This window comes from Anolis sagrei, chromosome 1, assembly GCF_037176765.1.
Source record: "Anolis sagrei isolate rAnoSag1 chromosome 1, rAnoSag1.mat, whole genome shotgun sequence".
NCBI classification, from domain to species: Eukaryota; Metazoa; Chordata; class Lepidosauria; order Squamata; family Dactyloidae; genus Anolis; species Anolis sagrei.
Genome location: NC_090021.1, coordinates 330,124,561 through 330,149,429, shown reverse-complemented (window position 1 = coordinate 330,149,429; position 24,869 = coordinate 330,124,561). Strand labels below are relative to the sequence as shown.

The following is a 24,869-nucleotide window of genomic DNA, read 5'->3' as shown; positions in this document are numbered from 1 at the left end:
CTAAAGCAGCAGAAAATCAGCCCCCCCCCCTCCTCCTCAATGGGACACCCTTTTACATCTTCTCATGTTCCATCACTGCCTTCTCTTTTCACAGGTAAACATCCCATGGGAGGAAGGAAAAAGAGAAGGAAGGGAGGGAGGGAGGATGGAAGAGAATGGAGGGAGGGAGGGAAGAAGGAATGAAAGACAAAAGGGGAGGAAGAAGAAGGAGAGAGGAGGAAGGAGGGTGGAAAGAGGGAAGGAAGGAAGGATGAAAGGGCGGAAGGGAAGGAAGGACGGAGGGAGGGTGGAAGGGAAGGAAGGACGGAGGGAGGGAGGGAAGGGAGGGAGGGAGGGAGGGAAGGAAGAGAGGGAGGGGGAAAGGGTGGAAGGGGGGAGGAAAGAGAGAAGGAAGAAAAGACAAAAAGGAAGGAAGGAAGGAAGGAAGGAAGGAGAAAGAGAGAGAGGGAAGGCCGGAGGAAAAAGGGAAGGATAGAAAGAAGGAAGGGAAGGAGGAAGGGAGGAAAGAAAGAGGGAGGGAAGGCGAAAAAGGTGGAAAGGAAGGGGGAAGGAGGAAGGGGGGAGAAAGAGGGAGGGAAGGAAAGGAGGGAATGAAGGAAGAAGGAATGAGAGAAGGAAGGAATGGAGGGAGGAAGGAAGGGTGGAAGGAAAGAAAGAGTGAAGGAAGGAAAGACAAAAAGGAAGGAAGGAAGGAAGGAGAAAGAGAGAGAGGGAAGGTTGGAGGAAAGAGGGAAGGATGGAAGGTAGGAAGGGAAGGAAGGAGAAAAGAAAGAGGGAAGGAAGGAGAAAAGGGTGGAAAGGGGGAAGGATGGAGAAAGAGGGAAGGAAGGAAGGAAGAAGGAATGGGAGAAGGGAGGGAGGGAGGGTGGGAGGGAGGAAAGAGAGAAGGAAGGAAAGAAGGGAGGAAGGAAGGGTGGAAGGGAGGGAGGAAAGAGAGAAGGAAGGAAAGACAAAAAGGAAGGAAGGAGGGAAGGAGAAAGAGAGAGAGAGAGGGAAGGGCGGAGGAAAGAGGGAAGGATGGAAGGCAGGAGGGAGGAAAGAAAGAGGAAAGGGAGGAGAAAAGGGTGGAAAGGGAAAGGAGGAAGGGAGGGAGAAAGAGGGAGGGAAGGAAGAAGGAATGTGAGAAGGAAGGGAGGAAGGAAAGAAAGAAGGAAGGAAGGAACGAAGGAGAAAGGGAAGGATGGAAGGTAGGAAGGAGAGAGGAAAGAAAGTGGGAAGGAAGGAGGAAAGGATGGGAAGAAGGGGGGAAGGTGGGAGGGAGAAAGATGGAGGGAAGGAAGGGAGGGAAGGAAGAAAGGAGGAAGGAATGGGAGAAGGAAGGGAGGGAGGGAGAGAGGGAAGGAGGAAGGAAGGAAGGAAGGAAGGAAGGAAGGAAGGAGAAAGAAAGGGAAGGATGGAGGAAAGAGGGAAGGATGGAAGGTAGGAAGGAGGGAGGAAAGAGAGGAAGAGGAAAGAAAGGAGAAAAGGGTGGAAGGGAAGGGGGGAAGGAGAGAGGGGAGAGAGAAGGAAGGATAGGATGGCATGAGAGAGGAGGGCCCCTGGGCCTGGTTTTGCCCATACCTGGTCTAGAGTACAATCTTAACTTTTAAAGTGTTTTTAAACTGCTTTATATCTACAGCAGGCCTGTGCAAACTTGGGCCCTCCAGGTGTTTTGGACTTCAACTCCCACAATTCCTAACAGCTGGTAGGCTGTTAGGAATTGTGGGAGTTGAAGTCCAAAACACCTGGAGGGCCCAAGTTTGCACAGGCCTGCTATATACCAATATAGCAGCTATGGCCTGTCGGTGTTTCTGATCCCTGCCAAATATGTGCCAACTACCACCTTCCCTTAACAAAAGGAAAGGGCATGATGGAGCTTGCAGTTGCCATGAAAGGGAGGGATGGTCCTTCTGCTTGGCTGAAGCAGAGCTGCGTTGCTAGGCGACGCCAGTAAACAAGGTCCATCATGTCTAACTTGCAGTTTCTGGAGCTGCCCAAGGGAGCTGTCGTCTCTGTGAGTTTCCATTCCTGGGCATTGACTATGCTAAGCAACCCTGGGTGGTTTATATAGCTGTCTTCCTCCTCCTCCTCCTTGATCCTCCTCTTCCTCCTTTTTTCCTCCTCTTCTCCCTCCTTCTCTTCCTCCTCATCTCCTAATTCTTCCTCTTCCATCTCCTTTCTCTTTTCCCTCCTCTATTTCTTTTTTCTCCTCCTGTTTTTCTTTCTTCTAACTCCTCCTTCCTTTTCCTCCTCTTCTTCTCCTTCCTCTCCTCTTCCTTTCTTCCTCTTTCTTCCTCTTCTCCCTCCTCTACTTCCTCTTCTTCCTTTTCTTCCTCTTCCCTCTTCCTTTCCTTCTCCTTATTTTCTTCCTCTTCTGTATCCTTTCATGGCGATGAACTTACTTTATTTAAATCACTTTGCAATTTAATTTAATATGATTTTACCAAATTTATTATTTGTATCAAGTTTTACGTTCCTAAATGTATTTCTTCCTCTTCTGTATCCTGTCATGGCAATGAACTTACTTTATTTAAATCACTTTGTAATTTAATTTAATGGGATTTTTACCAAACTTATTATTTGTATCAAGTTTTACGTTCTTAAATGTATTTTTTATCTAACGATTACAGGAGTTTTAGGTTATCAGAAACAGCTTGGAGCTCAGATTGGCTTTGTTCAGTCTATCATGTATTATTATAGTTATTATTATTATTATTATTATTATTGACTTTTTTTCCTCAGGAACTTGAGTCCCAAAGCACATCACAACCTTAAAAAAAAACTATACAATTTACAAAACCCAAATACTAACACAAAACAAACAAACAATGGTTTTATTCAGTCTATCCTGTATTATTATTATTATTATTATTATTACTGACTTTTTTCTCAGGAACTTGAGAAAAACCTTAAAAGAAACCTTTAAAAAAACTATACAATTTCCAAAACCCAAATACTAAAAAGAATTAAATATTACTGTTATTAAAACAGTCTATCATGTATTATTATAGTTATTATTATTATTATTATTATTATTATTGACTTTTTTCTCAGGAACTTGAGTCCCAAAGCACATCACAACCTTAAAAAAAACTATACAATTTACAAAACCCAAATACTAAAAAGAATTCAATATTACTGTTATTAAAACAACCCAGTTAAAGTAACACAAAACCAACAAACAATGGTTTTGTTCAGTCTATCATGTATTATTATAGTTATTATTATTATTATTATTATTATTATTATTATTATTATTATTACTGACGTTTTTCTCAGGAACTAGAATCCCAAAGCACATCACAACCTTAAAAAAAACTACACAATTTACAAAACCCAAATACTAAAAAAGAATTAAATATTACTATTATTAAAACAACCCAGTTAAAGTAACACAAAACAAACAATGGTTTTGTTCAGTCTATCATGTATTATTATAGTTATTATTATTATTATTATTATTATTATTATTATTACTGACGTTTTTCTCAGGAACTAGAATCCCAAAGCACATCACAACCTTAAAAAAAACTACACAATTTACAAAACCCAAATACTAAAAAAGAATTAAATATTACTATTATTAAAACAACCCAGTTAAAGTAACACAAAACAAACAATGGTTTTGTTCAGTCTATCATGTATTATTATAGTTATTATTATTATTATTATTATTCCTGACTTTTTTTCCTCAGGAACTTGAGTCCCAAAGCACATCAAAACCTTTTAAAAAAAACTATACAATTTACAAAACCCAAATACTAAAAAGAAGTAAATATTACTGTTGTTAAAACAACCCAGTTAAAGTAACGCAAAACAAACAATGGCTTTGTTGTCTATCATGTGTTATTATAGTTCTTCTTCTTATTATTATTATTACTGACTTTTTTTCTCAGGAACTTGAGTCCTAAAGCACATCAAAACCTTAAAAAAAAACTATACAACTTACAAAACCCAAATACTAAAAAGAATTAAATATTACTGTTATTGAAACAACCCAGTTAAAGTAACACAAAACAAACAAACAACGGCTTTGTTCAGTCTATCATGTATTATTATAGTTGTTGTTGTTGTTGTTGTTGTTATTATTATTATTATTATTGACTTTTTTCTCAGGAACATGAGTCCTAAAGCACATCAAAACCTTAAAAAAAACTATACAATTTACAAAACCCAAATACTAAAAAGAATTAAATATTACTGTTGTTAAAACAACCCAGTTAAAGTAACCACAAAACAAAGAACAACAACAATAATAAAAACTTTATGTTTCAACTGACCACCTTGATTAGCATTTCAGTGCCTGATTGGCCGTGCCTGGAGCAATGTTTTGTCCACAAGCATGTGGACAATTTCAACAGAAAGGGGGAAACCATGAAAATGAACAAAATCTGGTTACCAGTATTAAAAAAAACTCTAAAATTAAAATAGCAAAACAGCAGAGGGAAAACAATCAGGGACATCTAATCACCTCTCAACAAAAGATTGCTCCAGGCACTGCCAGGCTATCAAATGCTAATCAAGGTGGTCAGTTGAAACATTCACACCTAGCTCCAGCAGACAAGAGTCCTTTGTCCCACCCTGGTCTTTCCACAGATATATAAACCCATTTTCCTAGTTCCAACAGACCTCACTACCTCTGAGGATGCTTGCCATAGATGTAGGCGAAATGTCAGGAGAGAATGCCTCTAGAACATGGCCCTATAGCCCGAAAAAACCTACAACAACCAGTGGGTATAAAACTATTAAGAATAATTCAAGCATTTCTGCAACCAGGATGGGATTTCTCCCAGCATCCTACAAAATGCATGAATGTAGTAATGTATAACCAAAGTATTTGTGACCAGAAGTGTTTTGGATTTCATATCCCCCTCCCCAGATATTGGAATATGTATATTTACATATGTGTACATTATGAGATGTCTTGGAGATGGGACCCAAGTCTAAACACAACATTCATATATGTTTCAAATACACCTTCTACACATAGCTTGAGGATAATTTTAAACACTATATTCATTCGTAATAATTTGAACATAAAACAAAGTTTTGTGCATGCTGGGCCACCAAAAAGCAAGGATGTCAACTATCTCAGCCATCCATGTGGACAATTTCAACATTTGGAGGGTTTCTTATTTCCAGGTAAGGGAAAATTAACCTATAGTTAGTTCGAGCTGCATTTGGTTAAATATGTGTTAATAAAATAAATAATTTGGAAGTAATTATATGATTCTTGAGTGGCGCTCCATGCAGTCATGCTGGCCACATGACCTTGGAGATGTCTAGGGACAACGCCGGCTCTTCCGTATAGAAATGGAAATGAGCACCAACCCCCAGAGTTGGACACAACTCGACTTAATATCAGGGGAAAACCTTTACTTTTACCTGAAGGCTTCTGAATTCAAGAACTTCTAACTGCTGGTTGATCATTCAAGTTTCATGTAGTAATACCTGTGTACTAAAATTTTGCAGATAACAAAAGTTACTGCTGGTATATGGTACTGGAAAGATGATACGCGGACGCTGGAATTTTCATGGTAAGGATCCATATTGTGCATGCATGTGTCTTGTTTGTTGTTGTTGTTATATGCCTGGAGGTTGACTGGTTGGATCTAAACTGCCCTATCCCAAGATCTGATCCCAGATTATCTGTTTATCCCAGATTATGTTGTAGTGTAGTTAATTTTGATGGTATACCTTTTTTAAAATCAATGGCATTGAATTGTTGCCAAAACTATGAACCGCCCTGAGTCCCCTTTTGAGGAGGGGGTTATACAAATACCACAAATCTATATAAATAAAAATGTAATGTTCGTTTCATAGAATCATAAAATCAAAGAGTGGGAAGAGACCTCATGGGCCATCCAGTCCAACCCCCTGCCAAGAAGCAGGAATATTGCATTCAAATCACCCCTGACAGATGGCCATCCAGCCTCTGTTTAAAAGCTTCCAAAGAAGGAGCCTCCACCACACTCCGGGGCAGAGAGTTCCACTGCTGAACGGCTCTCACAGTCAGGAAGTTCTTCCTCATGTTCAGATGGAATCTCCTCTCTCGTAGTTTGAAGCCATTGTTCCGCGTCCTAGTCTCCAGGGAAGCAGAAAACAAGCTTGCTCCCTCCTCCCTGTGGCTTCCTCTCACATATTTATACATGGCTATCATATCCCCTCTCAGCCTTCTCTTCTTCAGGCTAAACATGCCCAGCTCCTTAAGCCACTCCTCATAGGGCTTGTTCTCCAGACCTTTTATCATTTTAGTCGCTCTCCTCTGGACACATTCCAGCTTGTCAATATCTCTCTTGAATTGTGGTGCCCAGAACTGGACACAATATTCCAGATGTGGTCTAACCAAAGCAGCATAGAGGGGTAGCTCAAAACCCCCTCAAAACCCCCTAGGCGAATTGACACCAAATTTGGACACAAGACAGCTATCAGGACAATGAGTGACCATCACTCATAAAACACACTGAAAAACACAGAGGAAGGGACTTGAAAAGCCAAAAAATTAAAAAAAAATAGATTATACCACATGCGCAAAACCACATATATGCACATATATGTGCACACAAAACACATATACACAGACTGGGCCACAGCAATCACACTCCGAAGCAGAGAGTTCCACTGCTGGGCCACACAGATCTGAGATACAAGGCAGTTCAATCAATATAAGCAGCTGTTAGTTGACCTCAGTATGAAGAGGCTTCAGTCTGAGAGAGGCCTCAGTGTGAGGTAGGCCTGGTGTGAGAAGCTTCGGTGAGAGAAGCCCCAGGTTGAAGACCTCATGTTTGAATCTCCTGTGTGAAGGCTGCTGTGTGTAAAAGGCTACTGTGTGAAGCTCCTGTTTATGTTGAGTATGAGAAGAGGCTCTGTGAGAATGAAGTTTTTTATCTGCATGAGAAAGAAGTATAAATAACTTTATTTGTGTTATGGAAACCTTGTTCTTGTAAATAGTACAGCCATATTATTTTACTACAAAGAAAAGCCTCCTAAGGAAGATATAACATTTGCCTGTGTGTGTTTTGATCATTTTAGGCTATTGGTACTGGGTCACACTGCTGCTAATAAGTTACTCTGCAGTGCATTTATGAATCACAGAGTTGGAAGAGACCTCATGGGCCATCCAGTCCAACCCCCTAGCAAGAAGCAGGAAAATCACATTCAAACCACTCCCGACTGATGGCCATCCAGCCTCTGTTTAAAAGCTTCTAAAGAAGGAGCCTCCACCACACTTCGATGCAGAGAGTTCCACTGCTGAACATCTCTTGTAGTCAGGAAGTTCTTCCTAATGTTCAGATGGAATCTCATTTCTTGTAGTTTGAAGCCATTGTTCTGCATCCTAGTCTCCAGGGCAGCAGAAAACAAGCTTGTTCCCTCCTCCCTATGACTTCCTCTCACATATTTATACATGGCTATCATGTTTCCCCTCAGCCCTCTCTTCTTCAGGCTAAACATGCCCAGCTCTTTAAGCCACTCCTCATAGGGCTTGTTCTCCAGACCCTTTATCATTTTAGTCACCCTCCTCTGGACACATTCCAACTTGTCAATATCTCCCTTGAATTGTGGTGCCCAGAATTGGACACAATATTCCAGGTGTGGTCTAACCAAGGCAGAGCATGACTTCCCTGGATCTACTATTGAGGCAGGCCATAATCCCATTTGGCTTTCTTTGCTGCCACACCAGGTCTCCAAGGTCTCAAGCCAGGAAAGATCTGTTTTACCATCTTTTACTGATCCTTTACTGACCCTTCCAGGAAGGGAAGGAGTGTCTTTTGTTAATAAGCCCACTCGCCCAACAGGGATTCTTCTTCTTTGGAGGTGTTTAAACAGAGGTTGGAGGAGCATTCCTTAGGAGTGCTATAGATCCCTTCTACACTGCCATATAATCTAGATTATCAATGCAGATAATCCACATTATCTGCTTTGAACTGGATTATATGAATCTACACTGCCATATGATCCAAAGCAAATAATCTGGGTTTTATATGGCAGGGTAGAAGGGGGCATAGTTATGCATCCCCGCATGGCAGGGCATTGGACTCCTTGGCCTCTGTGGTCCTTTAGGAAGCTATGACTCTTACTGGGTTGTTGTAGGTTTTTCCGGGCTATATGGCCATGTTCTAGAGGCATTTTCTCCTGACGTTTTGCCTGCACTTACGGCAAGCATCCTCATAGGTAGTGAGGATGCTTGCCATTCCTCTGAGGATGCTTGCCATAGATGCAGGCAAAACGTCAGGAGAAAATGCCTCTAGAACATGGCCGGAAAAACCTACAACAACCCAGTGATTCCGGCCATGAAAGCCTTCGATAATACATATGACTCTTATTTCTTTCATATTTCAGTGCCTATCCTAAGGATGATGCTAAGGAACCAAAGGAGAAAAGTAAAAAAGGCAGCAAGGTTATCCATTTCCAGGATGTTCCATCAAATCCAATGGAAAGGTAATACCATATGGTCTTAAAGAAACTCTCACAGGATCAAGTGTACAACAACCCATGGCTTTGTAGGGCCAGTGTATAAACATTCCTTGGGATTCAAAGTAATTTTTAAAAGTTACCTTTTTTGTACTACTCCACAAAGGATCCCTCCGGCCAACAGCCTTGGATCTTAGTAGTTGCCCCAAAATGACATTTCTAAGCTTTCATTCAAATCCAAGTCAAGTCCCAAGAGAAAGTTTAGAAAAGCCTAGTAGGTCAAGCATGGGCAAACTTTCTAACATGATGACCACATGCTAGCACTCCCTGCTAGGAGGACTGGCTACCGGGGAAGGAAGGAAGGAAAGAAGGAAGGAAGGAAGGAAGGAAGGAAGGAAGGAAGGAAGGGAGGGAGGGAGGGAGGGAGGGAGGGAGGGAGGGAGGGAAGGAGGAAGGAAAGAGAGAAGGAAAGAGAGAAGGAAGGAAGAAGGGAGGGAGGAAGGGAAGGATGGAAGGAGAAAGAGGGAGAGAGGGAAGAAAGGAAGAGGGAAAGAAGGAAAGACAAGGGAAGGTGTGAAGGGAGGAAGAGAAAGACAGAAGGAAAGAAGAGAAGGATAAAGGAGAGGAGCAAGGAAAGATAAAGAAGGAGAAAAGAGAGAATGGGAAGGAAGGAAGGATGAAAGGGTGGAAGGGAAGGATGGAAGGAGAAAGAAGGAGGGAAGGGAAGGAGGAAAGAAAGAAAGAAAGAAAGAAAGAAAGAAAGAAAGAAAGAAAGAGAAGTAAGGAAAAACAAAAAGGAAGGAAGGGAAGGGGGAAGGGAAGAGAGAAGGAAGGAAGGATGAAAGGGGTAGAAGGGAATAGAGGGAGGGAGAAAGAGGGAGGGAAGGGAAGGAGGAAATGAAGGAGGAAATGAAGGAAAGGAAGGATGGACGAAAGAGTGGATGGAAAGGAGAAAAAGGGTGAGAAGAAGGAAGGAAAGAGAAAAGAAAGGAAGGATGAAAGGGTGGAAGGGAAGGATGGAAGGAGAAAGAAGGAGGGAAGGGAAGGAGGAAGGAAAGAAAGAGAGAAGTAAGGAAAAACGAAAAGGAAGGAAGGGAAGGGGGAAGGGAAGAGAGAAGGAAGGAAGGATGAAAGGGGTAGAAGGGAATAGAGCAGTGGTTCTCAACCTGGGGTCCCCAGATGTTTTTGGCCTACAACTCCCAGAAATCCCAGCCAGTGTACCAGCTGTTAGGATTTCTGGGAGTTGAAGGCCAAAAACATCTGGGGACCCCAGGTTGAGAACCAATGGAATAGAGGGAGGGAGAAAGAGGGAGGGAAGGGAAGGAAAGAGAAAAGAAAGGAAGGATGAAAGGGTGGAAGGGAATAGAAGGAGGGAGAAAGAGGGAGGAAGGAAAGGAAGGAAGGAAAGGAAGAATGGACGAAAGGATGGATGGAAAGGAGAAAAAGTGTGAGAAGAAGGAAGGAAAGAGAGAAGAAAGGAAGGATGAAAGGGTGGAAGGGAATAGAGGGAGGGAGAAAGAGGGAGGGAAGGGAGGAAGGAAAGGAGGGATGGAAGAAAGGGTGGATGGAAAGGAGAAAAAGGGTGGGAAGAAGGTAGGAAAGAGAGACGGAAGGAAGGATAGCATGGTGAGAGACAGGAGGGCCTGAGAAAAGAGGCCAAAGGGCTTTATCTGGCCCCCGGGCCTGGGCTTACCCATACCTGGCCTAAGTTCTTATTTAAAGATTTATTTCCTTTAAAATTGATGGTAAAACAGACCTTTCCTGGCTTGAGACCTTGGAGGCCTGATATGAATCAGACTAGACTGGGTGGGCAAATAGTCATAGAATCATAGAATCATAGAATCAAAGAGTTGGAAGAGACCTCATGGGCCATCCAGTCCAACCCCCTGCCAAGAAGCAGGAATATTGCATTCAAATCACCCCTGACAGATGGCCATCCAGCCTCTGCTTAAAAGCTTCCAAAGAAGGAGCCTCCACCACACTCCGGAGCAGAGAGTTCCACTGCTGAACGGCTCTCACAGTCAGGAAGTTCTTCCTAATGTTCAGATGGAATCTCCTCTCTTGTAGTTTGAAGCCATTGTTCCGCGTCCTAGTCTGCAAGGAAGCAGAAAACAAGCTTGCTCCCTCCTCCCTGTGGCTTCCTCTCACATATTTATACATGGCTATCATATCTCCTCTCAGCCTTCTCATCTTCAGGCTAAACATGCCCAGTTCCCTAAGCCGCTCCTCATAGGGCTTGTTCTCCAGACCCTTGATCATTTTAGTCGCCCTCCTCTGGACACATTCCAGCTTGTCAATATCTCTCTTGAATTGTGGTGCCCAGAATTGGACACAATATTCCAGGTGTGGTCTAACCAAAGCAGAATAGAGGGGTAGCATTACTTCCCTAGATCTAGACACTAGGCTCCTATTGATGAAGGCCAAAATCCCATTGGCTTTTTTTGCTGCCACATCACATTGTTGGCTCATGTTTAACTTGTTGTCCACGAGGACTCCAAGATCTTTTTCACACGTACTGCTCTCGAGCCAGGCGTCCCCCATTCTGTATCTTTGCATTTCATTTTTTCTGCCAAAGTGGAGTATCTTGCATTTGTCACTGTTGACCTAATGTAAGCAGCTATCTGCAACCTTGATGGTAATTAAATTCTATTTGTGACACAGGTTATTATTTTTTAAATGTTGGTTACTGGATACAAAATGTGATTTGCAATTGAAGATGTAATTTGACCTTCTTGCTTGAGACTGGGCATGCCTTTAGGTATTAGAGAACAGGTTGACCCACAGCCATCATTGCATGGCAATATACTGTATTATCTTGTATATTATTGTGCTTTTAACATTGAAGTAATGTCCTTCAGATTTTCCGCCCTGAGCACCAATATTTCCAGGGCTATTTCAGCTTCTGGTATTTTTCCGCTTCTGGGAAATTGCTAGTTGCATCAATTTCCATGTCTTGTAATAAGGGAACAATGGAAACCTACCTGAAGTTTATGCATATTGTCTTGCTCAGAGGAAAAAGTTTCGCCGGAGAATTTGGCATCAATAAGCACTCAAAGTGGGTTAACGAGTAAATAATATTGTTCTAGTTAGAGGATCTGGAGAGTAAATGAATACTGGCATTTCCAAGATCAAGCAATGCAAAGATACAGAATGGGGGACAATGCCTGGCTCGAGAGCAGTACGTGTGAAAAAGATCTTGGAGTCCTCGTGGACAACAAGTTAAACATGAGCCAACAATGTGATGTGGCGGCAAAAAAAGCCAATGGGATTTTGGCCTGCATCAAGAGGAGCATAGTGTCTAGATCTAGGGAAGTAATGCTACCCCTCTATTCCACTTTGGTTAGACCACACCTGGAATATTGTGTCCAATTCTGGGCACCACAATTCAAGAGAGATATTGACAAGCTGGAATGTGTCCAGAGGAGGGTGACTAGAATGATCAAGGGTCTGGAGAACAAGCCCTATGAGGAGCGGCTTAAGGAGCTGGGCATGTTTAGCCTGAAGAAGAGAAGACTGAGAGGAGATATGATAGCCATGTATAAATATGTGAGAGGAAGCCACAGGGAGGAGGGAGCAAGCTTGTTTTCTGCTTCCTTGGAGACTAGAACGCGGAACAATGGCTTCAAACTACAAGAGAGGAGATTCCACCTGAACATGAGGAAGAACTTCCTGACTGAGAGCCGTTCAGCAGTGGAACTCTCTGCCCCGGAGTGTGGTGGAGGCTCCTTCTTTGGAAGCTTTTAAAAAGAGGCTGGATGGCCATCTGTCAGGGGAGCTTTGAATGCAATATTCCTGCTTCTTGGCAGAATGGGGTTGGACTGGATGGCCCATGAGGTCTCTTCCAACTCTTTGATTCTATGATTCTATGAAGCATGGTTAAGCATTCATCCTGTGTAGAAAGACTTTTTGTTCTGCTAACTTTGCTAAAACAAACATATTGTCCCTCTTGTATCCATTGTAGAAAGAGCTGCCATGATTCCCTATATTGGGGAAAGGCGGGATAAAGAGAAAGCAGGCAAGCAAATAAGCAAACAACAAAGAGATACGTCCCCTAAATTATTAGAGAGATCTATGTGCAAGATTTCCACATGGAGGTGTGGAAAGAGATTTGGGCAAACCGAGATAAGGATTTTTCTTGAACCAGCTTCTACAGACAGTTCCCCTCTTTCAAACCTTTGCTCCCCGTGTAACCTAGATGATCAGAAATACCCACTTTTTTGCATTCTTTTTGCAACATAAACTCTTTTTCTTTCCATCGTATTTGCAGACAAGGTCCTATTTTTTTCCGAGATATATATCCTACACAAAGCCCTTCCCAAGACGAAAAGGTATCCCGGTCACTGAAGCGAGGACAAAATGAACTGGTTGCTTTAGAAGATGTTAAATGTAAGTTAATGTTTGGACCACATTTGCACTTGATTTTATACTACCTATGACTTACTGCTTTTATAGTAATTGTAAACATAATAAACACAATAATAATAGCATCACATTAATGTTTAAACTATTTATTTATTTATTTATTTACTTTGCTTATATACCGCTGTATCTCAAGCCCGAAGGCAACTCACGGCGGTTCACAAACAGTAAAAACAGTAGAAACAGCAGTGGTTCCATACAACATATAACAATTGACTTAACACATTATCCATAAGTTACCAATAAGCAATTACAATGCACAATTATTACAAAAAACAACCGTACCCAATCTTCTCATCATCCAAGCGTAGTCCAGGTTCGTCGTCCATTGTTCCATTCCTATATTCCATTACCAGATTGCACTAAATTACTCAAACGCCTGCACAAACATCCAGGTCTTCACCTTTTTGCGGAATACCATTAGAGATGGTGCTAGTCTAATGTCCGTAGGAAGGGCGTTCCACAGCCGAGGAGCCACCACCGAGAAGGCCCTATCTCTCGTCCCCGCCAGCCGAGCTTGAGAAGCAGGCGGGATCGAGAGCAGGGTTTCCCCGGAAGATCTCAAACTCCTGGTAGGTTCATAGGCAGAGATGCGGTCAGATAGGTAGCTTGGGCCGGAACCGTTTAGGGCTTTAAAGGCCAACGCCAGCACTTTGAATTCAGCCCGGTAGCAGATCGGTAGCCAGTGGAGTTGGCGCAACAGGGGGGTTGTATGCTCCCTGCGCTCCGCTCCTGTTAAAATCATGGCTGCCGAGCGTTGAAGCCAGTGAATACAAAATAAATAGATCGCTCCATCTTCCCAAAGAGCTTTGTTCGAAAACTTCCTCCTTGATCGAATTGCCAACATTTTTCTGGCATTTCCTTATGGGTGCCTTAAATACCTCCCCACTTTAAAGCGGCACCTATTTATCTATTCACATTGCTGTTTTCGAAACTGCTAGGTTGGCAGAAACTGTGCTGAAGTCCAGGAGTTCACCCCGACCCGGGCTTCGAACTGGCAAGATTTACTGCAACTGGCGGTTAACCTGCTGTGCTAAAGCCAGGCCCTAAATGTCTTATACATCTTGCATATTTAAAAATATTCAGTATAATAAAAAACATTGAAAATAACAACAACTGATGAAATTCAGATTAAAATTCAGAACTTAAAAGTGACAAGATATATATATTGGATATATACCCAAATATAAATGAAAACACCTTGAATATAAACCTTGATACCATTATTATATTAGATAAGTTTAGATAATCCGTAGAGTAATCAACGGTAGTATGGGTGATACATCCTGCCTAAATTTTCATTGCTGCCAGAGCGAAAAGAGAAACCTAACACATTACCATACAATCACTATTGGATGGGAGATAACATTATTGGAATGTAGATAAGACAGAATAGAGCGTGTATGGGCAAACTTTGGCCCTCCAGATGTTCTGGACTTCAACTCCCACAATTCCTAACAGCCTACTGGCTGTTTGCCCATGCCTGGAATAAATTTTAAGAATTTGATTTTTGGTTCAGAAAATAATGACCAAAGCCCGCGGGCCAAACCTGGCTCTCCATGTCATTTTATGTGGCCTGCAAGACTTTAGATGCCAGCAGGGCAACGTGGTTACATTTACAGCCTTACAATTACAAACAAACCTTTTAATATTTATTTATTTATCGTGCCAAGAGTAAACCAAAACAATTGCATTGCATTAAAAAAACAGACAAACAAACCAAAAAATTTGCACACTTGGTATTCTATTAAATGTCCTTTGACCAGTATCTGGCCACTTGGAGTGCCTTTGGTGTTGCTGCAAGAAGGTCCTCCATTGTGCATGTGGCAGGGATCAGGTTGCATTGCAGTAGGTGGTCTGTGGCTTGCTCTTCTCCACACTCTCATGTCGCAAGCCTTTGAAGATAACCATAAAGCTGATGTGGCCCTTGGTGAAAATGAGTTTCACAACCTTGCTCTACAGCAGGCATGGGCAAACTAAGTTCTAGGGGCTGGATGCGCCCCCCTGGGTGCTTACCTCAGGCCCTCCTCATTTTCCCTGTCCTCTCAGCATAAAGACATGGTGACCCACCACATTGTTATGCAGAAAGGACGGGGGAGGAAGGCACTCAAGAGTTGAGATCCCTCTGGAGCACTCTCATCCACCTCATGTCTTGTCCTCCTCCCGGCATAAGGACAGTGCAAGCGACCCCATCCTTATGCTGAGAGGATGGCCCAATAAATGCATGGAGAGCCCTCCGGAGTGCTTTCGGCTGTCACCTGTCTCCTCTCAGCATAATGCCGTGAGGACAGCCTGAAGATCGGGGAGGAGGATTGGGGCAGTCACCGCATGTCTCATTTTCCTCCTGCCATAAGGATGGGACGAGCAACCCCATCCTTATGCCAGGAGGACAACCTGAGGATGACCCGGGCCCTGCCCTGCCCTGCCCCACCCATTCCCGGTCCCACCCTCTCACCGACCTTCTCCCTCCCAGGTTTGTCACACCCAGTGTGTTCCCAGCCACCTTCCCTCCTGGCCCAGTCCTCTCGATCAGGCCCACAATATGGCCCCAGGGCAAAAAAGTTTTCCCATGCCTGCTCTACAGTGTTGTAAAATTTACTGATTGTGCCAATATATCTCAAAGCTATTACTCTAGTAACATTTATGAGGTTTCCAGAAATTTTCTTGTACAATGAATGCCCAGGTACTTACATTTCTAGCACTGTTCATTCTGATGGCGATTGATAAGACCATTGGAAATGAGAATGTTTTTTTCCAGATAACTTTGTTTTGATATAGTTTTTGTTTAGGATAAAGTGTGCTAAGCTTAGAGAATACGTATCATTGATCGACTGGGCAATGATACGTATCATCTATCTATCTATCTATCTATCTATCTATCTATCTATCTATCTGAGTGGTGGCGTACCAACAGACATCCTTGTTCTACTTCTTTATTTATGATGATAGGATCAATTAATTAGCCAGAAATTTCAGCTCTTATTCTACCAATCATACTGGAATATTGTTGCTTGTTTAGAACTATATAACACAAATGCAACACATAAATATTTGGTAAGACCAGTAATCCCTTGATGGGCTGAAAATAAAGAATGAAGTAATGGTCAATAGTGTGCTGCAAGCCTATTCTAAAGCAAGCCTATTCAGGATGGATGATAAGGTTAGCAGATTCTCAGTCTCCCAGTTTAATTAACAAATCTTTGCTATATAACTTAGAGCCAATAGCCAAAATACTTTTGACTATTGACTCTCAAACCCGGTTGGTGGGGATGAGGGCGAGGATCTTCTCGGTGGTGGCCCCCTGCCTCTGGAATGCCCTCCCCAAGGAGATAAGGCTGGCTCCATCCCTCACCTCCTTCCATAAGAACTTGAAGACTCGGTGGTTTCATCAGGCCTTCGATAATGACTTGTCTCAATTCTCAAGCCCTTGGTCCAACAGTTAGAACTTGGCCTTGTACCCATCCATTCCCCAATTCCCTGTCATCTGAGGGCACCTTTTCTTCTAGCCCAGACCTTTTTTATAGTCCTTTAACTGGCCCTGGAATTGAGTGGCCCCGGTCCCTTAGTAGGGCCATTGCTGAGACTGATCCTTGCACTGTAGCATTCAGCCAGCCCCATTTTCCCCTTCTCCTTGCACTAGCCTTGTTCCCAGCCCAATGGAATTCTACCTGCATTGTTGATTTGAGTCAACACTTTCCCCCTGTGGCCTTGCTTCAAGAAAGAGTTGCAATCAACCTTTTCATCTCTGACACAGACTTGGGAGGCCAACAAGACAAACAATAGAAAGGTGTTTCCCTGAAAATATTGCTCCATATTGCTGCTAAAAGGAGTCTACCAACAGTGTGATGAAATCTGCGTACTGGTTACTGGGCTGACTGTGTGCATACCAGTAGAAATAATATCCCCAAACAGTTTCTTGTTCTTTTCCATCACAGCTAGGGCTGTCAAAGGCTTTCATCACAGCTAAATGATGTTCTAATGTATGTATTTGTTCTCTTCTTGTATGATAACCTCATAGAAGCTAAAGTGTCAGGAGAATATCATTATTTCGAAGTAATGCTTTATAGGGCATACCTGGGATTGTCTCAGGGTGCTGCAGTTTCGGATTCACAGGACTCAGCAAATCTAGTTGACATGGCCGGAAAGGTAAAGGTATTCAGGAGCCATAAAAGGACATCATTGAAACAACCATTTTTGCCTCTTTCAGCCAGAGTAGACTGATCAAAGGAGGGTTTTCATTCCATCCAATATCTCTTTCCAAGAAAACTGCGCAGAATAGACAAAAACAGCAAGCTATTTTATTTGTCGTGTCAGGGCAACTAGTTAATTATATTACATTTCTAACAGAACAAAGCAAACAAACAGACAAAATACAGAATTTGTGAGTGGTAGTTGGTTAAATGTCCTTTGACCAGTATCTGGCCACTTGGAGTGCTTCTGGTGTTGCTGCAAGAAGTTCCTCCATTGTGCATGTGGCGGGGCTCAGGTTGCATTGCAGCAGGTGGTCAGTGGTTTGCTCTTCTCCACACTCGCATGTCAAGGATTCCACTTTGTAGCCCCATTTCTGAAGGTTGGCTCTGCATCTTGTGGTGCCAGAGCGCAGTCTGTTCAGCGCCTTCCAAGTCGCCCAGTCCTCTGTGTGCCCAGGGGAGAGTCTCTCATTTGGTATCAGCCATTGTTTGAGGTTCTGGGTTTGAGCCTGCCACTTTTGGACTCTCGCTTGCTGAGGTGTTCCAGCGAGTGTCTCTGTAGATCTTAGAAAACTATTTCTAGATTTAAGTTGTTGACGTGCTGGCTGATACCTAAACAGGGGGTGCGCTGGAGATGTCTCTGCCTTGGTCCTTTCACTACTTCCCAGCAGATGTCAGGTGGTGCAATACCAGCTAAGCAGTGTAATTTCTCCAGTGATGTAGGGTGCAGACACCCCGTGATAATGTGGCATGTCTCATTAAGAGCCACATCCACTGTTTTAGTGTGGTGAGATGTGTTCCACACTGGGCATGCATACTCAGCAGCAGAGTAGCACAACGCAAGGGCAGATGTCTTCACTGTGTCTGGTTGTGATCCCCAGGTTGTGCCAGTCAGCTTTCGTATGATGTTGTTTCTAGCACCCACTTTTTGCTTGATGTTCAGGCAGTGCTTCTTGTAGGTAAGAGCACGGTCCAGAGTGACTCCCAGGTATTTGGGTGTGCTGCAATGCTCCAGTGGGATTCCTGATGTTCAAGAAAAAAGTGTTGTGTGAGAAGCTATACTAGAATTAAGCAAAAATCCCAAGTTGCTGTGCCAGGAGGCAAATGAGCCAACCTGTAGAGTCCTGTGAAGTGGGTGCCTTCTTTACAACACTTTATGATAGTATTATTGCACAGTTTTGATTTGCAGGGAAGGGCGATAGGTGTGCTTTTTCCTCATAAGCTTTTGAGGAGCTAGGAGTTTGACAAGAATGAATGAATGAATGAAAAAGGATGTTGCTTGATGCCTGAGGATGTGCCACTTTGAATAATTGGGAGGAAGATAAACAGTTTTATGTTAATAGCCCCTTAATTTGGTAGCAGATACTTTGCAGGCCTGAACAGGAAGGAAATAATCACTTTTTGAATGCTCATGTTTCCCATATTTTGGACGTTTTCAGATGCTGCAATATTTCTGGCACAGGAGGAGGAATCTTTTCACGCCCCAACTTTCTCTGCCGTTATGAGGTATATAGTCTGATAGTTTGGTTTTACAATCAGATTTATTTTTCGTGTCAGGAGTAACTTGAGAAACTGTAAGTCACTTTTGATGTGAGAGAATTGGCTGTCTGCAGGGATGTTGCCCAGGGGATGCCCAGTTGTTTTATAATCCTGTGGGAGGCTTCTCTCATGTCCCCGCATGAGAAACTGGAGCTGACAGATGGGAGCTCACCCGCTCCCCAGATTTGAACCGCCGACCCTTCCATTAACAGTCCTGCCTGCACAAGCTTTTAACCCATTGCACCTCAGATGTCTCAGTGACTTTTCATACTATAGTGCCATGCAAAATAAACATTGTCAGAAGTTAGATTTTTTTGTTGTTGTGTCAGGAGCGACTTGAGAAACTGCAAGTTGCTTCTGGTGTGAGAGAATTGGCCGTCTGCAAAGGTACTGCCCGGGGGATGCCTGGATGATTTGATGTTTTTATCATCCTTGTGGGAGGCTTCTCTCATGTCCCTGCATGAGGAGCTGGAGCTGATAGAGGGAGCTCATCCACCTCTCCCCGGATTCGAACCTGCGACCTGTCGGTCTTCAGTCCTGCCGGCACAGGGGTTTAACCCACTGCGCTACTGGGGACTCCACGTCAGAAGTTAGTGTATGGGTGATTAAAGTGTGCCTTTTCCCATTGTCATTGCCAACTGAATCCAGTTAGGAGACTTTCTTATATACAATACCAGAGTAGTGGCAGAAATCCCAACTTCCCTAACATCAGGGAAGTATCCTGATGAGGTCCATGAGGCTGCTTCATGTTACTCCTTCATTTTAAGTACAAAATGGCTTCTAATTGAGCAGTCAATGCATTAAAAGAATCTTAAATCACAAAGATTTAAGTGCTGGATGTGAGAGCTGTGATGGAGCCAATGACGGAATTTAAGGAACTGCAGCTGTGCTTTATGTGCAACCACAGGACTGCTTTAATCCTGATCATAGTAGCCAATCCTAGCCAAATTAAGTAAAGGTAAAGGTTTCCCCTTGACATTAAGTCTAGTTGAGTCCGACTCTGGAGGGTGGTGCTCATCTTCATTTCAAAGCCGAAGAACCGGCGTTGTCCATAGACACCTCCAAGGTCATGTGGCCAGCATGACTGCATGGAGCACTGTTACCTTCCCGCCGGAGTGGTACCTTTTGGTCTACTCACATTTGCATGTTTTCAAACTGCCAGGTTAGCACAAGCTGGGGCTATTGACAGGAGCTCACCCCGCTCCACAGATTTAAACCAACAACCTTTTGGTCAGCAAGTTCTGCAGCTCAGCGATGTAACCTACACATAATTAAATGACTGAAATGATTGTACATCAGTTCCTGATGGGTGGGATTCAACACCTTTACACAATGGGTGGGATTCAACAACGATGCTCTGGAGCCCAAATGAAAGGATGCATTTTGGTGTTTATGGATGTGTGGCATTGCCTGATTTGTAAATTTTGCCCTAGGTGTAAGCAGCTGGATGATTTCCTCATGGCTCTGTTATACTACATCTCTTTCTATCTGGAAAAACTAGCCCTGGAAATGAAACCCAGATCATTCATGGGGTAAGTACATTTGCATGAATGTTTACCTTAAGGGGCTTCTATGACCAAGATCCTAATAAAAGATGATTAAACACCCAGCGTATAGGTATGTCTCCACCCTGAGGCCTCGTGTCCTCAATATCCCAGTCAAAAAATATGTCAAGCAATGAAATGTGCTCTGAGCTTGAGCCTTTGGAGAGCTGCTATCAGTCAGAGTGGACAGTATTAGGGGCTGCATGTCCCAATACTTGAACCTCATTTTGAATTCAATTAATACATAAATTGACATTTCATGTGATTTTGGGTATAGTTAAGGCATTTCTCAAGGCTAGTGTTTTTCCTTGTCTTGTGACTCCTGCTCCTATTTTGGATTAATGTGTGGTGCAATGCATATCTATTAAAGTTTAGTTTAATACTATTTCATAATCTTGTGTATCTTGGTTATACGTATTTGCTATTATATTGTAATAGTTTTCCAATTTCTGCTCAGATAATTCATTTTACAACTATACTGGGCTCTCTTCTATACTTCCCAGGAGTTTGGTTCTAGGACCCTGTTACAAATGGGCACAAATGCAGATAGTTGTACCCCATAATAACACACTTTATTTATATTCCACCTTATCTCCCCGGAGTGCACTACAGTCCACATATAAGGCAAACATTCAAAGCTTTTTACACAACGAAAAACAACATGCAATACATAGATGAGGTAAAGGTTTTCACCTTTTCATCTTCGGCGTCTGGAGGCGATGCTCAACTTTAGCGACTTGAGAAACTGCAGGTCAATTCTAGTGTGAGAGAATTGGCCGTCTGCAAGGACGTTGCCTAGGGGACGCCCAGATGTTTTGATGTTTTACCACCCTTGTGGGAGGCTTCTTTCATGTCCCCACATGGGGAGCTAGAGCTGACAGAGGGAGCTCATCCACACTTTCCCTGGATTTGAACCTGTGACCTGTCGGTCTTCAGTCCTGACGGCACAAAGGTTTAACCCATTGCACCACCAGGGGTTCCTATGATGATGATGATAATATTATTATTTGGCTGACAGTTGGGACAGCTCACCCTGACCAGTGGCTTCGAACTGCTAACCTTCCAGTCAGCAGATTTTCCTGCAGCTAGCAGTTTTAACCGCTGTGCTACCGTGCCCCCCCCCCCCCAATATCATTAAATGGCAACGATGTGTGCGCATCTGTGTTAACGCATCTGCATGAAAGTCACCACCATTTTAGGTATGGGCCGTGACAATCTGTGGTTGGTTGTAACTATGGATAGGGATCCCATGAATTGGGAGGGCCCATAGCATATTGCATAGTTTTATATTTCTTCTGTCTCTCTGTGTTTTATACCATTGGCATGGCTGGCTATTTTTTGTTGATCTTTTACTTGTAAAACACTGTGTATGCTGGGTTATTGTAGGTTTTTCAGGCTGTATGGCCATGTTCTACAACAAGAATGATTGACAACTGGAAAATAGAGGGAGAAAATGTGGAGGCCGTGACAGACTTTGTATTTCTAGGCGCAAAGATTACTGCAGATGCAGACTGTGGCCAGGAAATCAGAAGACGCTTCCTTCTTGGGAGGAGAGCAATGTCCAGTCTCGATAAAATAGTAAAGAGTAGAGACATCACACTGTCAACAAAGATCCGCCTAGTCAAAGCCATGGTATTCCCTGTAGTCACCTACGGATGTGAGAGCTGGACCTTAGGGAAGGCTGAGCGAAGGAAGATAGATGCTTTTGAACTGTGGTGTTGGAGGAAAGTTCTTGGACTGTGAGAAGATCCAACCAGTCCATCCTCCAGGAAATAAAGCCCGGCTGCTCATTGGAGGGAAGGATACTAGAGACAAAGTTGAAGTACTTTGGCCACATCATGAGGAGACAGCAAAGCCTAGAGAAGACAATGATGCTGGGGAAAGTGGAAGGCAAAAGGAAGAGGGGCCGACCAAGGGCAAGATGGATGGATGGCATCCTTGAAGTGACTGGACTGACCTTGAAGGAGCTGGGGGTGGTGACGGCCGACAGGGAGCTCTGGCGTGGGCTGGTCCATGAGGTCACGAAGAGTCGGAGATGACTGAACGAATGAACAACAACAACATGGCCATTTTCTAGAAGCAGTCGCTCCTGGAGAGAATACTTCTAGAACTTGGCTATACAGCCCGAAAAACCTACAACAACCCAGTGATTCTGGCCATGAAAGCCTTCGACAATGCTGTGTATGCTGATGGCACTATTCAAATAAATGATGACGATGATAATAATAATAATGATCTTTGAAGTCCCACACAGCCTTCTGGAACTCCACCCCATTCATTTTGCAGCTTCCCCTTCCATCTGACCTCATTCTTTCCTCAGATGTTTTCTGGATTCTTTTTCTTCGAGGAGATTTGGACCAAAGTTTGAAGGTTTTGAGGTTGATGTTGCCCTTTCCATTCTGCAGTTCATTCTCAGTTCTATATCCGCTAGTTCTTGGACAACTTTTCCAATAAAGATTGTCATGATCGGAGACAAAAATGGGAGCACGAGTTACATCAGAAATGCAGACAAGTCCTTGTCATCTTCTATATCCTCCCTCGTCCTCCTCCTCAATATATTTGCTTAAATCCTCTTTAAAGTTGTGTAATCCACTGCCTTAACCGAAATGACTGCCACATTGTTCCGCATATGCAATATAGGTCTGTTCCCAAAATATGTTCCCAAAGTCTCATAATACCACTGTGATTGATCAGAAAGCGAATGTTGCTCAAATCTGTATCTGCCTTCTGTTAACCATCTAAACGAAGAATTAACTGAATTCAAGATAGTTAACTGCAACACAGCTAGTTGGAATAAAGGTACCCTATTGATGTACTGAGTAATAGTTTAAGGTTACAAATTAGACATGATTTTGAAGGTGTTTTAAGATCTAAGAGTTATTTTACAATAATGCAAAAGCAGATCCCCTCCTGTACACCAAATGACACGACAAATTACTTCTTAATACGGTAACGAGTAACAAGAATTAATTGTTGTTGCAAATAGGAATGAAATAATGAATAACAACTCTTTTCTATACTTTGGTCTCAGCCCTGTTCACCTTATTAATTTAAATGGAGGAGACCCCGCTGGTGCAATAGGTTAAAGCCTTGTGCCGGCAGGACTGCTGACCGAAAGGCTGGCTGTTCGAATCGGTGAGCAGGGTGAGCTCCCATCTGTCAGCTCCTGCTTCCCTGCGGGAACATGAGAGAAGCCTCCCATAAGGATGGTAAAACATCAAAACATCCTGGCGTCCCCTGGGCAACGTCCTTGCAGATGGCCAATTCTCTCACACCAGAAGCAACTTGCAGTTTCTCAAGTCTCTCCTGACATGAAAAAATAATTTTGTTATTTATGCTGATTTTTTAAATAAAAAATCCTTAAAATAACATACAAATAGGAACATCAAAATAGTTACTTAGGACATGAGATATATTTATTTTATTTATTTATTTGCAGTATTTATATACCGCCCTTCTCAACCCCAATTTTTTTGCTGATTGTAAAGTTTCCATCTATCTAGGAGCCACGGTGGCACAGTGGATTAAACCCTTGTGCCAACTGAACTGCTGACCTGAAGGTCAGTGATATGAATCTGCACGATGGGGTGAGCTCTGGTCTGTCAGCCCCAGCTTCCCATGCCTCTCACAGGATCTTTTTTTTGTGTCTCTGTGTTTGTGTGTGCTAGGAGCAACTTGAGAAATTGCAAGTTGCTTCTGGTGTGAGAGAACTGGCTGTCTGCAAGGACATTGCCCAGGGGACGCCCGGATGTTTTGATGTTTTACCATCCTTATGGGAGGCTTCTCTCATGTGCCTGCATGAGCAGCTGGAGCTGACAGAGTGAGCTCATATGCATTATACATAGATTTGAACCTGCGACCTGTCAGTCTTCAGTCCTGCCGGCACAGGGGTTTAACCCATTGTGCCACTTGGGGCTTCCACAGGATGGTAAAACATCTCGGCGTTCCCTAGGCAACGTCCTTGCAGACGGCCAATTCTCTCAACCAGAAACGACTTGCAGTACAGGGTTAGTCAAAATGAATAGGCCAATAAGAAAATTAATTGTACCCGAATGTATGTTTACTGTAACCAAACCACAGCTACGTAGCGACAGATAAACTATCAAAGTTTTTTTTGAGCAACACACATGTACGTTAATGCCGCTAGGCGTCGCTAGGAGTCGCTGTTTTCAAAATGGCGGAATCAGGCAAAGAGAAGGCGTTTTGTGTGATGACATTTGCTAAAACAATGTCAGTAATTACGGTCCAGCGAGAATTTCGAGCCAAGTATGGCAAGGAACCACCTCATCGACATTCCATTGCGAGGTGGGTAAAGCAATTTGAGGAGACGGGCTGCTTATGCAAGGGTAAAACCACAGGACGACCGCGTGTCTCCGAAGACACAGTGGAATCCATTCGTGCATCCTTTCAACGAAGTCCCCAGAAGTCGACAAATCGTGTTTCCATGGAATTGAACGTTCCGCAAAAAACTGTGTGGCGCGTGTTACGCAAACGTTTGCAGTTCAAGCCGTATAAATTGCAAATGGTGCAGGCTTTGAAAAAAGGTGACTATTCGAAACGACACGATTTTTGCGAATCAATGCAGCGAAGACTAGAGGAGGAAGGCTTTGCCAACAGACTGGTCTTCAGTGACGAGGCAACGTTTCACCTGTGCGGGAAGGTCAATAGGCATAATCTCCGCTTTTGGGGATCTGAAAATCCTCATGCCGTATTGGAACATGTAAGGGATTCGCCGAAGGTAAACGTTTTCTGTGCAATAACCAACCGTCACGTGTTTGGCCCATTC

The 24,869-nt window shown here is 43.2% G+C and overlaps 1 protein-coding gene across 1 annotated transcript in view; it reads left to right on the top strand.

Annotated features, from left to right (window-relative positions):
• The first annotated feature begins 1,939 nt into the window (after positions 1-1,939).
• PPP1R36 (protein phosphatase 1 regulatory subunit 36) overlaps positions 1,940-24,869 on the top strand; it is a 42,838-nt gene continuing 19,908 nt past the window's right edge. The window contains exons 1-6 of the mRNA XM_060754391.2: positions 1,940-1,993; positions 5,452-5,516; positions 8,320-8,418; positions 12,659-12,777; positions 18,440-18,506; positions 19,973-20,071. Of these exons, the coding sequence (XP_060610374.2) occupies positions 1,946-1,993; positions 5,452-5,516; positions 8,320-8,418; positions 12,659-12,777; positions 18,440-18,506; positions 19,973-20,071 (497 nt within the window). The 5' untranslated portion in view covers positions 1,940-1,945. The remainder of the gene's footprint in view (positions 1,994-5,451; positions 5,517-8,319; positions 8,419-12,658; positions 12,778-18,439; positions 18,507-19,972; positions 20,072-24,869) is intronic.